Below are 14973 nucleotides of genomic sequence, written 5' to 3' on the forward strand. Positions count from 1 at the left end.
TATGTTACACTGGAACTGAAACGGAGCTGCAATAGTGTGTTACTAACACTATTATTACAGTAACAATAAGTGCATTTGGGCGTCATAATGGTCTTATTGGCTTCCACATAACTTGACACACACTGTCCAGCAGATCACTGCAGCTCAGGCCACTCAATGACTGGGTGCTAATGAAAGTGAGACAACATTGCCAAGCAATGTTGTTTTTCACATGTACCTTCACAATACGTCTATTGAATAAATCATACAAACAATACAGTATCTACACATACCTCATGGTCAAAGCAGAAGAGGCCACAATGTAGGTGTATCTATGGAGACTGACTTGCTTTTGGAGCCAGCCTCAAGTGGCCATTAGACTGTGTAGAAAGATGGACACCATGACAGCTCTGACAAAGTGTAGCTTTTCAATCTGTATCGCCCCCTGGTGTCTGACTGCAGTATAGGTCATGAAGCCCGCCCCTCCATGTTAGTGAATGGGACATAGGCCAAACTAAAAACTCTAAGTACACGCAAAATAAATTTTCCTCAAACATGGTTTCTGTCACTGAAGGTAGTTCCTAATACCCAAGTGTTTGTTTTCATAAGTTCTGTTTTGATGAGTTATTCAATTATACGAAAATGGGATTTTCCACCATGATTGACAGCTGTGACAGTCAATCTGTGCGCTCCCTTTCAGTGGAGCTACTCGCAATTAGTTAGACGGGTGTTTTGGCGGGAATTCCCCCACCATGGATATCACTACTGTCCAAGCTTTTGGCTCTCAATGACATCATCCTTGCAAAATAGCAATGCCCGTATCTCCGATATTTTCACCTCACATCAGCATAGTGGGGGGAAGTGGGTTTGTGTCATCCATCTTTATATACTGTCTATGGGTGTTACCAATGTAAATCGGTAACTTATGATCAGTTGGATTCATCACTGAGCACAGCTGGTCAGAGCAGATTTGGATGGTTAAGAGCATTTTGTGCATCTGGAGTTGACTTCTCTTATATTTTCTCTTAACAAAAAATTCATAGAAATTTAAGAGAACGTTGCTGCATGAGGCCCAATGTGTAAAACATGTGGCTTTTGGTTTATCTCCCCCCAAATGGGAGGAGCTACCCTTTAAGAACTGTGCATATTTAGCTAAACCCAGAAAAGCCCTTCTCATCTCTTGGACTTCTTCCCTTTAGTCATCTATTATAAGACTGTAACTGCCTTCTTCACCTCCTGATATCACATTTTGAAATGTCCCAGCAGTTGTGCCATACCTTCACTCCCACTAATTCCTTGCAAACTCGCATTCCCCGTTCTTCTAGTCGGTGGTTCAGCTTAGGCCAGAGTAGGGCAGGCCCTGTTTGCCTTCAGCTGCAGTGTACAGGAATAGTCGAGGCAGATGGTACCACAAAGACCAACAGTTTATTTGAAGCCCGAGCTCTGCATAGTCATTAAAGTGTGGTCTCATGGTAGCCTGCGTTTTTGTCTATATCTGCCACAGATGTGGCTGTGCTCAGCTCCCCGTCTGTAGTTAAGCATGAGGATGAAGGGTCAACCCAGATTCCTCACTTAGGAGCCTGTCATTGTGAATTGGGCCCCTGGAGGACTGAGCTTGTTTAGTGTGTTTCACACCATTGATAACAAGCTTAACATTACTGTCAGCCAATACCAAAGAATAACAATAATTTAAAGAAGTTAAGAATACTTTTATAGATTTCTTTCTTATCATGCAGGCAGTTGTTGGTTTGGTCCAACAACTTTTTTTAGTTTTGGTGTATTTCAGGATGCACTATAAATAAATAGAGTTGGCATAAATAAACTGTTTCCACAATAACAAACACTTAAAAAGTGTTTTCATGGCTCAACCTCAGATAAAGTGAAAGTTAACAACAGGGACGGCTCTAGATTTATGGGGGCCCTAAACAGGATGCGGTTTACAACTCAGTTTTTCTTACCCTCAGGTGTGCATGAACTAGGGGTCTACTGATATTGGTTTCTCAGGGCTCAGGGCCGATACCAGTACCGATTATTAGTAGTTAATAAGACCGATAACCAAAGTGTGGAACCTATATGCTTTTGCAATAACAATGAAAATATTTCTGACAAAATTTAGAATTTGGAATATGACAAGCTCCTACACAAAACTTTGTATAAATGCCTTTAGCAAGTTTTTAATCAAAATCATATATGGCAAGTTCCCACCAATTAATTTGGTTCAGTGAAATAGAAAATGAATAAATTAAAATATCTCCCTGAGGTTTTACAAAGTAAAAGTTCCTCCCATGCTGACACTTTCTTTGCATGTATTGCAGACTGCTGTCCTTGGTGTTCGTTGAGAGTAATACGCACATTTTCTCTTTCTCTTTCTTCTTTTATATCATGGGCTGCAGTGCTGGCAAACTTCACATTCGGCACAAATGTCCACTCGGACTCAAGGATGAACTGATTTAATTTTGGGACTTCAGTGTCAAGATTGTTGTGACATTATTGGTCTTATTTTTATGAATGCAATATCTCAAGAATGCCATGAGAGAATTTTTTTCAAATTTGGCACAAACATTCCCTTCTGCTCAAGGATGACGTGATTAGGTTTCAGTGGTGGAAGGTCAAAAGTCAACGTTACTGTGACCTTTGTCTGTTTCAGTCTTGTGAATGTGATATCTCAAGAACACTATGAGAGAATTTTTTTTACGTTTTGCATTCAAAACGTAAAGAAATTCAACTGATTGGAATCTGGTGGTCAGAGGTCAAAGGTCACTTTGACCTCATAAAACATGTTTTTGCCCATAATTCAGGAATTCCTAAGCGAATTATGACAAAATTTCAGCGTGTCTGATAGGATGAAATGATGACATTTTATATTTAAGAGGTTAAAGGTCAGCTTCACTATGACATCATTAAAAAACAAAAACAAAACAAGAAAACCTTCCATGTGGTTGGTGACTCTAATCTTAGATGTCCACCTTGAAACTGTGCTGATGGTGAGATCCTCTAGAAAATGCATGAATGTGGCTAAATCTTTTGCATGTTATATGTTATTTATGTACTGCTGTAATGTGGCATGTTCTTGTGTTGTCTTTAGGAAATGGCCTGAAGCTGCAGCAGACACATCCAGCCAGTCATCCAATATTTTCCACCCTGGCTCATCTGGAAATCTGAGCCCCCCTCTTTCAGAGATGGATTTGGGGCCGTCAGCCCTCGTTGGTTCCTGGTCCTGCACTGACTTTTGGAAGCATCAGAGTGTCTGTTAGTGAGGGACCCCCAACAGGCCCAGGATGCCAGGATGCCCATCACTCAGGACAACGCCCTCAGCATCCTCCCACTGCTGGAGAACTGGCACAGGGCTCAGACCACACGGTCACAGCAGGACCACAACCTGAATCAAGACAACTCTGCCTACAAGGTACGTCATCCCTTCATCCTCCTGTCTTTTTGCTTTTATATGGACTCTCAAAACACAACATACAGAGACATATTGCTGCCACCATATGCCACCAATAAACCTGCTCAGTGTCTCATAAGAAACCATTCTCATTTTTACTAGTTCTTTTCACGTAATAAGATATTTTATTTTACAAAACCAATGAATCTTGTTCAACAAATACGTGACAAACTTGTCTTGATTTCTCTCAAAACATGGGAAAAAGCAATAAGCAATGAAAGAAAAAATGACCCAAAAATCAGTAAGAAATTTGTAAAAAAACAAAAAAACAAAACAAAAACAAGAAAATTACATGAAAATTAGTTTAAAAAATACTTTAAAATACTCACTTAAAATTTTTTGAATAATCTTGTACAGAATTTTAAATGTGTAACTATGATAATTGATTGTTTATTTTTTCCCTCACTTTTTTCTTTTTCCTTGTTTTCTCTAACTTTAAAAAAAAAAATTGTGGATCCACTAATTTCTTGCAATTTGTCGAACATTTTTAACCTTAACTAACTCTCAGTGTAGACAGCTGTATTGGTCCAAATGAAAACATCTGTTCCGTCACACTGATATCAGACAGATCGTTGAAAAATGGGGCTAAAATCTGTCTAAAGAAGACACCCTGCAAAACTATCAATATAAATGGTTCGTTAGTTATTGAGTCAGTAAATAGTTTTTGAGATGAATAAAACCACGAAAGGGAACCATGCAGTGTTTCAGGATTTTTAACCCTTTGAAACCTGAGCAAACCTTCAAAAAACACGGGAAGAAGGCATTAAGCAGCTTAAGAGGAAATGGCCCAAAAATTATCAAGACATTAGTAAAGCTACAAAAAAATTACTTGAAAATTAGGAAAATAAATAAATAAATAAAACACATACAAACACAAAGAAGTGATAAAAATTACAATGATTCTGTAAAATACCTTCAAGTGTGTAATTAAGATCAATATAAACATCGTTTTCTAACTTTTTTTTAAAAATGTGCTAAATCTACTAAATCTTGCAATTTGTGTGACATTTGTTGCTTAGTTCCTCATTGCCTTTTTTCCCAAGTTTTTGAAAGAAATAGCACAAGTTTGCTCAGTGTTCAAAGGTTTAAACATTAGTGAGAGGTATCTGAAAAGCATAAGAAAAGTGATGTGGCTCCAGGTTTCAAAGGGTTAACTAGTAACCCCAGTAAAAGTGGCCTGTAGATGTGTATCTGAGTGTGTCTGTCTGTCCATGTCCACCCTGTGATTACACTGGTCCAGGATGTACCCACTCCTTCGTTGTCGGACAGGCTCCAGCCCCGCTGTGACCCTGATGGTACTTTAACTGGCTGCTTCTCAGGCATCAACTTTACAACTCAAACCATATTTAAAGCAGCCGCTGTGGTTTTTGTCCAGCCGGTGTAGACTGCAGTCTCTCCATTTACTCGCCATGTGGAATTTTCTCACTACAACAGTTTATTTTATGATGGGAAAGTTAGTTGGAATGAAATCCATGGGGTTTTGAATATAGCAAAATAAACTGATGTGTTGTAAGTCTTATCAAAGGTGAACAGTTTAGCATCTAAGAAAATATATCATTACATGAAAAATGTCTCGTTATAATGTGAAAAGGTCTTGTGAGAACAAAAAAAGGTTTCTCATGATGAGATACACAGCAAAATATTTTGTTCAGTCATGGAGGAATGAGTATGCTGCCCCATAACAGCTAATAAAAAGTACAGTACAGTGTCCGTACAGTTCTGAAAAACCTGGAAAAGTCATGGAATTTGCCAATAGCGATTTTCCAGGCCTGGAAAAGTTTTGAAAAACTAAATATACAGTGAAAGTTTTGGAAAAGTCATGGAATTCTGTTGCACAGGATGTGTTCAAGGACCACTGGTCTAAAGGTCTATGCCTCTCTACTAACCAAAAAAAACCCAAAACATAAGTCCCTCCCCAGTCCTTAAAAAAATTATTTGACATGCCTCCCCCTTTTTGCACCAACCCCTCCCCCCTCATACATAACAGACCCTAAGTTATATTAAAGTATACATTTCTAATCCTGATCTTAGTTAACCATTTTTGAAAGGTATCGATGGTCATTTCATGCAATGTTTGGTCTTTAAAATTTGTCTCAAAGTCATGAGAAAGTCATGGAAATGGATTGGTAAAAATATGCATGGACCCTGTAATGAGATAAACTTTTGAAACATATACATTTAAGTAAACATATGTGCACTTTGCTGATAATATTTAAGCACTCTTTAAGTACACATAGTATTTTTCACATAGTATTTTTATAGTGAGGTATTTGTAGTTTTTCTAAACTGAAAGTTCTTCTTGCACCGCTGCTAAGTGTCACCATCAAGACAGACAAAGTGTGACATGTGGCCCGATGAAGGCCCCATACCTAAGTGTGCTTATGGTCCCAAAATCCCAAAATCCGGCCCTATGTATAACTCTGAAGTGTAAACAGGAAGTGTCATTGTCTGTGATATCTATTCATGGAAAATGACCTGTGGTCACATTCTGTCTGAAGCAGGTCTCAGCCTGTGTGTGTGTGTGTGTGTGTGTATATGTATATATACATATATATATATATATATATATGTGTTTGTCTGAAGGACACTTTAGAAAGCTTCATTAACAAACATCTTTACTTCATAAAAGGACATTTGTCCTCTGGTCAGCACGTCTGTGTGCTGATATTGCATGTACACGGACTACATAGAAATTAGGAGAATGATTTGATTGAAGTAATTCTCAGCCAAAAATCCATTTTCTAGGGGCTGAGGGTGACAGACAGAGTATGGAAATCAGGAAGTATTCAGGGAAGAACACATTGCTGGTTTTGGTCATTTTCATCAGGTTTGTTGATACTGAGAAAAATACAGATCACCAGCCTTGTTCTTCAAGTTAAAGCCTGTTTTGTCACTGTTTCGGCTGTGTCTCATAAGTTTTGTTGGTGAAAACATGTTCTATCAGATGTTGTTGTGAGAAAGAGAACTCTGGCACTGATTTATCAACTTATAAATATAAAATGTAAAATTAAATTTAGATTTTGTACATGTGTACATTTTATTTTTTATTTTTAAGTAATCTTTTGATAGCTTTACTAATTTCTTGCTAATTTTTAGGTCATTTCTCCTTAAGCTGCTCAACACTTCTTTTTAGGTAATTTCTGTGTTTGTGCAATTCTTTTTTTTTAAACACAAGGGAAGGACTTTTCCATTTTTAGTAGGGCTGTTCTCATCTAAACGTGACCTTAATGAATGTGTAGGAAATCCTGTTATCATCCTGCTTCCTTCACCTGTTTATTGCGCTTCTCTTCTTCTTCCTCCTGCAGCATGTGGATCAGGACTTGTACCAGAATGGGGAGGGGGACAGTGTGTGCAGCAGCAGCAGTGCTAACAGTGTCTCTGTGGAGGACATGTCCCTGTGTCTGGCTGCCATTCAGAAGTTGGTGGAGTATATTAAATTCAACTTCATGGAGAGCGACGCGGCTCTGTCAGCCAGCCCGTCCTCCTGCAGGGAGGGGCTGGACGTCGAGGTTCACGCCGTCTCCCTCAGCAAAGACGAGAGCGACACCGCTGAGTTTGGCCTCAGCTTTGGGAACATCCCTATTTTTGGAGACCCTGACGGAAGAAAAAAGGGAGGAGGTCCGAGGAGGAGGAGGGACCAGGGGCCCATCATGGATGTGGGCTGCATCTGGGTGACAGAGGTGAGGAAGAGGAGCCCGGCAGCCCGCTGCGGGGGGATCAAACTGAGAGACGAGCTGCTGTCACTCAACGGCCAGCTGATGGTGGGAGTGGATGTCAGTGGAGCCAGGTAAGACTGCTTAACCATTTAAGAACCTGGAGCTACATCGCTTTCTTGTGCTGCTTTCAGAAGCATTTTAACCTTTGAACCCTGAAAGTAAACATTATACCTGTTGCTCCATACTCCTACACGCCTAGATGGAACGTGACATCCCTTAGCCACCCTGTGTGGGTTTGGGATTTTTCCAATTAAGCAAAATGGGTTTGTGGGCTAGCAAATAGGTAAAGGCAGTCACATTATAGAAGTTCCCAGGTGCCAGGTAGCTCAGTTGGTAGAACGTGCCCCCCATGTTCAGAGGCTGTGTGTCCTCGTCGCAGCGGCTGTGGGTTCGAGTCTGACTGGTGGCCCTTTGCTGCATGTCATCCCCACTCTCTCTCACCCCCATTTCCTGTCAACTCTCCAGCTGTCCTGTCAAATAAAGGCTATAAAAGCCCCCCAAAATATCTTTAAAAAAAAAGAAGTTCCCATCAGGCAGCAGCCTGTGGTTTTACACTGAAAATGTCAGTCAGGGGATCTGGATCAACTACCATGTTGTAAGCTTTGCTCAAGAATTAAAAGATTGAACCCCAAAAGGAACATAGACTTGAGCTCGACCAAAACATATGAATTGATCTGGCTGGCGCATATTTACCTTCTGTCACGTGGCATCTAAGTTTGGATACATTTTGCCTTGGAAGGTTGAGTTCAATGTACGATTTTAAACTGCATGAGCCCGAATCTGCCACAGGGAGAGATTTATTTGCTTGAGAATCAAGTCCCAGGTTTCATCCAAAAGCTGAAGGCCTTAATCCTGCTCTCATTGTATTCTAAGTGGATCTAGGAAATGAATGTTTATCTCTGAGATGACTCCATGAATCTAGGAGATTAAGCCTTTCTTATCTACATCAAGAGACAGCAGACTGTCAGTGGGTCTACTTTAAGGTATATCAGGAAAAGAGTGATATTGTTTCTTGACCAAGTCCCTCAGTTGCAAAAAGAAGTGGGTATGTGGAAATTTATATTTCATTGCTAATTGTTCAAATGATGCGAACACTCCATCCACGTTGAGATCCTGGATTGTGCTTTTAATACAGGACAGCAAGTTGTCATAACAACGCAATACTCCTGTCAGGAGCAGGTGTTGTTAAAGGTCCATTGAAAGGAGTCTGATGATCGTTGAGTCCTGTTTGATAACCTCTCTATCCGTGAATCTATCCGTGTTGGGTATGATCATAGACTGTATATAAAGATGGACAACATGACAGCTCCCCAAAAGAGAAACTTTTCAATCTGGATCGCCCCCTGGTGTCTGACTGCAGTGTAGCTCATAAAGCCCACCCCTCCATGTTAGTGAATGGTGATAGGCCAAACTAAAAACTCAAAGTACATGCAAAACAAATTTTTCACAAAGATGGTGTCTGTCACTGAAGGTAGCTCCCATCAACCTGATGTTTGTTCAAGTGTTTGTTTTTATGATGAGTTCAGTTTTAGTGAGTTATTAAATTATACAAAATGATTTTTTGACAGCTGTGACAGCCAATCTGAGTGCTCACATTCAATGGAGCTGCTAGCGATTGTTCAGTCGGGAGTTTTGGTGGCAGTCCCCACCGTGGATGTCGCTACGGTGCAGACTCTGGCTCTCAATTACATCACCGTCACAAGATTGCAATGCCCATATCTTGAACCTCACTTCAGCATAGCGGGGGGGAAGTGGGGGCCGTGTTGTCCATCTTTATATACAGTCTATGGGTCTGGTAGGTTTCTCACAGATCTGTTTTGTAACAGCACTGTGAAGACATTTAATGCTAACCACAGTCACTGTGCTACAAGACACAGATTTAGCTTTGAGAGCACCATGACAAATTCAACAGCCCCTCAGAGCAGAGCAGGCAGGGAGCTGAGGTGATGTCACAGAGGTCCACAGCTTTAATAATGGAGAATTTTAAGCCCTGTTTGAATGTCATTTAAAAGTACCACTTCAAAACAGATACATTTCCTTCTGTCTGTTTTCCTCCTCTGTAATATGCAGTATGGGCTGCAGTTTCGTGGACCGGTTCCAGGCTGGGGTGTTTCCAGCGTGTGGGAGTGAAGATAGAGAGCTTTTAGAACTCACGGTGGTTGAACATGACATCCAGCTCTGTCTGACATGTGCACTGTTGCAAAAACAAAAGTTTCACAACAGTTAGTAAAAGAAATTACCCCAAAATTAGCAAAAAACATCTGATTGCTGATTTTTTTCCCAAATGCTGTGCATGGCTGTTAGCAGAAACAGACAGTGAACATGGTGCTTTGGTGATTATATTGACACTTTTGACACAGGAAATACAAAGATGTCTGTTTTACTCAAACTTCCCTTCTTTCGTTTCAAAATAAAAGTCCCTTTGACAATGTTTCTTTGGACAGAATCCCATCAGTTGTTGACACAAGGCATTTTATTTTGAAAAATTTGCAGGGGCCATGTTGATGACATTGCAGGAGCTGCACGACCTCAGAAATGAGTGGAGAAAAAAAAGTGAATTTAATTTTATATACTTTCACAGCAAAATTTGATGTATGCGATTAATTTCAATGAATTACTCACAGACCATGTCATTAATTATATTAATTTTTGTAGTTCCTTTGCAGCCCTAGTGAGGACATATAAGGCCTTATGTTATTTAAGCCTGGATGTAGTGAGAGCATTCTGGTTTTTTTTTGTTTGTTTTTTTACAGTTATTTGGCTGACCAGTGTTGGAATGGAGGCTGTATCAACCTGATCATGCTGCGGCGAGTCAAGCGAAAGGCGCCTCTTCCTCCCTGTAACATCAACGGCAGCATCAGCCCCTCTGTCAGCATTGACAGCTGGGAAGAGCAGCAGCAGGCCGCAACTACCTCCGAGCACCCTGACGGCTCTGCAAACTGCAAACGCACGCGCAAATTTGGTGTCATTTCACGATCGTCCTTTAACCGAGACAATCGGGACAGTACTGACTATGACCTCCAGAGCTGGAACAACGGCTACAACTCTGCTATTGCCACTGATGCAGGAGTCAGTCCTCCAGGAGACGACTCAGGCTGCATCTTCTCCCCACAGAAACCCACTGAGGAGAGCCCAGACACCTTTCCTCGGGGGAGGACTGTTCCTCAGCGCCTACATAGTGGAGGCACTGCCACGCTGCCTGCGAGGTGTCACAGTCAGCTGATAGAATGCAAAATGGATTCTTTCAGCAGTGAACCTTCAAGTCAGGTAAGACATGCCGCTCATATACAGGGCTTCATGCACAATCACAGGGGACAAGTGAGACATCACACTCTCTCATACCCCTTTCCAAAAAACTGTACGCTGGTGTACGTGTACATATGTTTTTAAACATGTCTAAACCAGCAAAAAAAAACAGGCTATAGACTGCTTTCCCATAGCCATTAGAGCTGAGCTGTGTACACGGCTCTGCAACAGGTCAGTATGCTTTTCTGTGTGCATGTGGATTTACTGGTGTGTCACATTCAACGTCAAAGAGAGGCCAGAGAGCAGGTTCATAATCAGAAAGCAGCATGGAAGTGAAAACTTCATGGTGGTTATTCTTGTTTATCTCATGTTTGAGCGCTTCTTGGGCAGAAACAGACAGTATTTTGTGGTGGTGGGTCATTGCATCTTGCCAGTTAACCCTTTGATACCTGAGAAAATTGGCTTGAATTTTGTGAATTTTGAAAGAGGACGGCAAGGAACTTAACAACAAATGGCTTAAAGAAATAGCAAGAAAGTACTAAAAAGTTTGAAGAAGATTTGGTGAAAATAAGCACAAAAAACAGTAAAAAAAACCAAACAAACAAGAAAATTATCCCAAGAAAGTCCTAAAAATATTATTTTTCTGTGACATAATTTTAATCTATAATTAAGAGGATTAATAGTGTAATTTTTTGGTCATTTTTGCCTTCTTTTTTTTAAATATCCAGAACTGCTTTCCCAGCTAACTTTTAGATCATTTTCTTGTCATCTTTTGCCAATTTTTTTTTCAGTTGCTCATTATGTTTTTTGCGTATTTTTGAGAGAAACTTCCCGTGAAAAATGCAGTCATTTTATGTGGATGTGAATGCTGATTGCAACCTTTCCCATTACATTACAAAGCCAGATGTTAGCAGGTTTTAGCAGGTTTTTTGTGCAGTGGGAAAGAGGCTTCAGTCACACCTTTTTTTAGAGAATTTTATTCTGAGGTTGCTATTCTACATCAAGCCAAGAAAATGAAAATGTTGAATTTAATATTTTTAACTTTAAACAATGAGATGCACCAAGTCAACATAAAGCTTCAAGATAAAAGATATAAGGTACATGAAAAAATCATTACACAGCTGAAGAAGAGCATGTAGCTTGAAAATAGCCGTAAAGGGTGCTGAAGAGCGAAGACCCTCCTCTGTCAAGTGTTTGCACTTGAATGTGGCTCCGGCATCTTCTTCACCATTTTTATGGATGTGTATTTTTAACTTTTTTCATTAAAAAATACATGCATTTTATTTCAGCTCAAATGAAAGCTGGGAGGACCCAGGAGCAAAGACACAGACAGTTGGAAGTGAACAAATAATGGGTTTAATGATCGTAAGTGGGGGAAAAGGGAATGCAGGGAAGGGAGATTGCAGAGGTTGGGAAGGCGGGTGAGGCTGGTGAGGTTGGGGGGTGGTGGAGTTCGGAGTGATGGAGGAAGCGAGTGGCAGAACACAGGGGCGAGAGGCTGGGCATTAGGGCGCTGGAGCTTGCTGGAGGTAGGCACTGGAAAAAGCAAACACAAATAGACAGCACAAAAGTTCTTGTTCAAAAAAATCCAACAAAGTTCTCAAGAGAAATCTCAAAATGAGATGGCCAATCTACCACGTGTCAGGTGGAACAATCTGGCGCCAAAGATGAGCGAAGCTGGAGAATATATGCCGAGGGGCTGAATGCAGATGAGGTGCAGGTGAGGAAGTGAGCCACGCCCAGCCCCTGCAACATAGCAACAGAGAGGGAGACCCACCACAAGCCAACACACCAGACAGTCCCAAGCACTCCAAATAATTCCCAAATCACCACAGAGGAACCACGTCATTATCATTAATTCTCAGCCAGGTCACCAGAGGAAAACGTTGGCATTGTACATTTCTGCAAACCACAAACATGTTACATTTGTACATTTCATACGAATCGTATCAACCTTTCTAAAGTGACATAGTATAAAGCTGACTTTGTCATTGAGAATTGCAGAAGCTGATGGATGTTGTGTCACTGAGGCAAGCTGCAAACTACTGTTCACGACCAACAAATAACTCCAGCAACCCTTTCCTGCGTTTGACTGGCGCTTTAGCCTCTTAACCTGTCCCTGCTTTTCTAGCGGCTTTTGTGCCACCAAACATAAATATTTTAAGTCAAAACATGATCTTTTTCTAACCATAACTAAGTGGTTTTTGTGCCTAAACCCAACAAGTTTATGTTGTTACTGAAATGTAAAGTCTCATTGTATTCACTACAAAATGATGTGCTATTGTAACATTGCTGTGGTTTGCAGAAACATAACACATAACATAATGTTTATTTGTTAAAAATGTCCATGTATGTTGGTAAAACAAAAAGAGAGTTACAAACAAGGATCTGTGAACATAGAACATTCATACATAAAAAACAATTAGAAATCGTCGGTGGCTAGACAGTTCAGAAATGTGAAACGCACTTTGAGTGTACAGCAGTACGTGGTCAGAGAGACAGCGAAGATGCCACGGAGAGGAGGCAACAGAGATGAAATCCTCCTCAAAAGAGAGACATACTGATTACATCACCTTGACACCCTCATACCTTAATGGGTTGAGTAAGGAGATTCCATTTGCTTGTTTCCTATATTATTCATCCAGTATACATATTTTTTCTTTATGATGGAAGTACATAAGAAATGACAAATTACTTTGATTCTGTGCCTTGAAAAAATATAGGTTCCCCCTGCTGAGATGCACAGTCTTTGTTTTGATATGGTGACTTTTATTAACCCCAGCTGTGGCCGTCCTGTGTAATATTGCCAGGTCTATACACTGAAGAAGGGTGTCTGGCCTGAAACATCAGTGTGGCGATAAAAAAGTTCTCAGAGTACTGTCCTGATCTTTACTGCAGTGAAGAAACGTACCATGCCAACGTTTTCTCTAGTGATTGGGTTGGTAATTTCACAGCTATGCAGAGCTTTTTCGCCTTTTGTAACATTTTTACTAATCCAGGAAGTGTGACGTCTGCACAGAAGGTGTAGGGAGGGGGTCAGGGTGGATAGTGAGCATGTATATTTAGTAAGCATTATATTTGATGGCGATTAAACCACTTGATTCACATTCAGATAAGATGGTTTTTAGTGCAGAGTCGTCCAAACAGAAGATTAAAACCATCCATGCTTAATTAGGTGTCACATATTTCAGGACCAACCAAACAAAAACTTACAGTAAAAGTTTTACAGATGGGTTTCAACCATCGACTGTATGTAAAGATTTTTTAATTTAAAGATTCTAATTATACAGTCTGTGGTTTCAACTCATCTGATGACATCACTAAATAAAAGGGATCTGGGAAATATTACCTCTACTTAAAATACATGGTTTGTATTTGTTAGGATGTGTAAATGTTTTTCTGCCCCACAGTGACCAAACTAATTTAATACAGTTCTTAGTCATTCCACACGTTTCACTTGTGATGTTAGACCTAACTACACTACCTTCTCTGCACATCAGTAATGAAGCTGATCCAGAGAGAATAAGACACGAGGCATCAAAGCTTCCTCAGCCATCGTCCAACACTTGGAATTGATTAGCATCAGAAAAGACGGTCGCTCTCTGTTTTCTTTTGAGCACAGAGCTGCTGTGTGCTGAGTAGTGGGTCGCATTGTTGATGGAGTGCAGTAGGAGGCGGGGTGGGGTTAAGAGGACTATATTAGCAGTGGGACGGACAGGGATTCACACTGGTCATCAGCTGTAAAATCCACCCTTTACCACACTGAATGAGCCAAATAAGCACTGACCATGGGATTCTTTTTGATAAAATGTCTTTTTTGTCAATGGTTAATTTCAAATGTCATGTATTTGGTGTGGTCTTATTTATTTGTAAACCGAACAGACCACTTAATAATATCACAACTAGAGCAAAGGAAGCCTGCAACATGCAATTAGAAATGATTCACCTGGCACCGATTTGCAAATCAGAACAAAATAAAGATAATTAAATGAGAGTAGATGAATATTTTACGTCAGTGTGAATGTTGGAGTGCATAAAAAACCCAAAAGCAGCATCAACCATTGCTTGTGTCCCTTTTTACTAATTTCTCATGCAGGGCAGTTCAGTCTCTTCTGCTTTGATTGTGTGTTATGTGAGCACTGCCCTCGGCTATCTGCCCAACCGACCTAACACTTCTTTACATTTATTTTATTCTATTTTACTTTATTTCAGTAGTACTTTTGGCCACTAGTGAATTAGTAGAAAAGCTCATTCTCCAGTCTCCAGCTCATTTAATCCATCCATTGCGTAAAACTAGACTCTTGGCTTGTGGTTGATTTTCACTGAATGTTCAGAGCTGTAGACTGGAATCTGTCAGCAGTGACAACCACAGCTTTCCTCAGGCTATATTGATACAAAAACATTTTTTTTGTTTTTGTTTTGAAATGCGTAACTATTGCTGTGTTTACAGAGAAACAGAGATCTTTAAAAATGTTGCTGACCCTGTTTTAGTTTGAAAACTCTGGAGTTGTTTTTTAGTCTGATGGGCAATGATGCAATCACACATGTTTGCTGAATGATCTTATCAGTCACAACGTGTCAAGCCAA

General features: G+C 40.3%; 1 protein-coding gene across 2 annotated transcripts in view; it reads left to right on the forward strand.

Moving 5' to 3' along the window:
- pdzd2 (PDZ domain containing 2) overlaps window positions 1-14973 on the forward strand; it is a 71846-nt gene that overhangs the window by 17768 nt on the left and 39105 nt on the right. For both annotated transcript variants that reach the window (XM_042488919.2, XM_088077220.1), the window contains exons 2-4: window positions 3065-3385; window positions 6730-7211; window positions 9894-10407. In XM_042488919.2, the coding sequence (XP_042344853.2) occupies window positions 3266-3385; window positions 6730-7211; window positions 9894-10407 (1116 nt within the window). In that variant the 5' untranslated portion in view covers window positions 3065-3265. The remainder of the gene's footprint in view (window positions 1-3064; window positions 3386-6729; window positions 7212-9893; window positions 10408-14973) is intronic.

The sequence above is a fragment of the Plectropomus leopardus genome, chromosome 4, assembly GCF_026936395.1.
Source record: "Plectropomus leopardus strain MGB_pleo_1.0 chromosome 4, ASM2693639v1, whole genome shotgun sequence".
NCBI lineage: Eukaryota > Metazoa > Chordata > Actinopteri > Perciformes > Serranidae > Plectropomus > Plectropomus leopardus.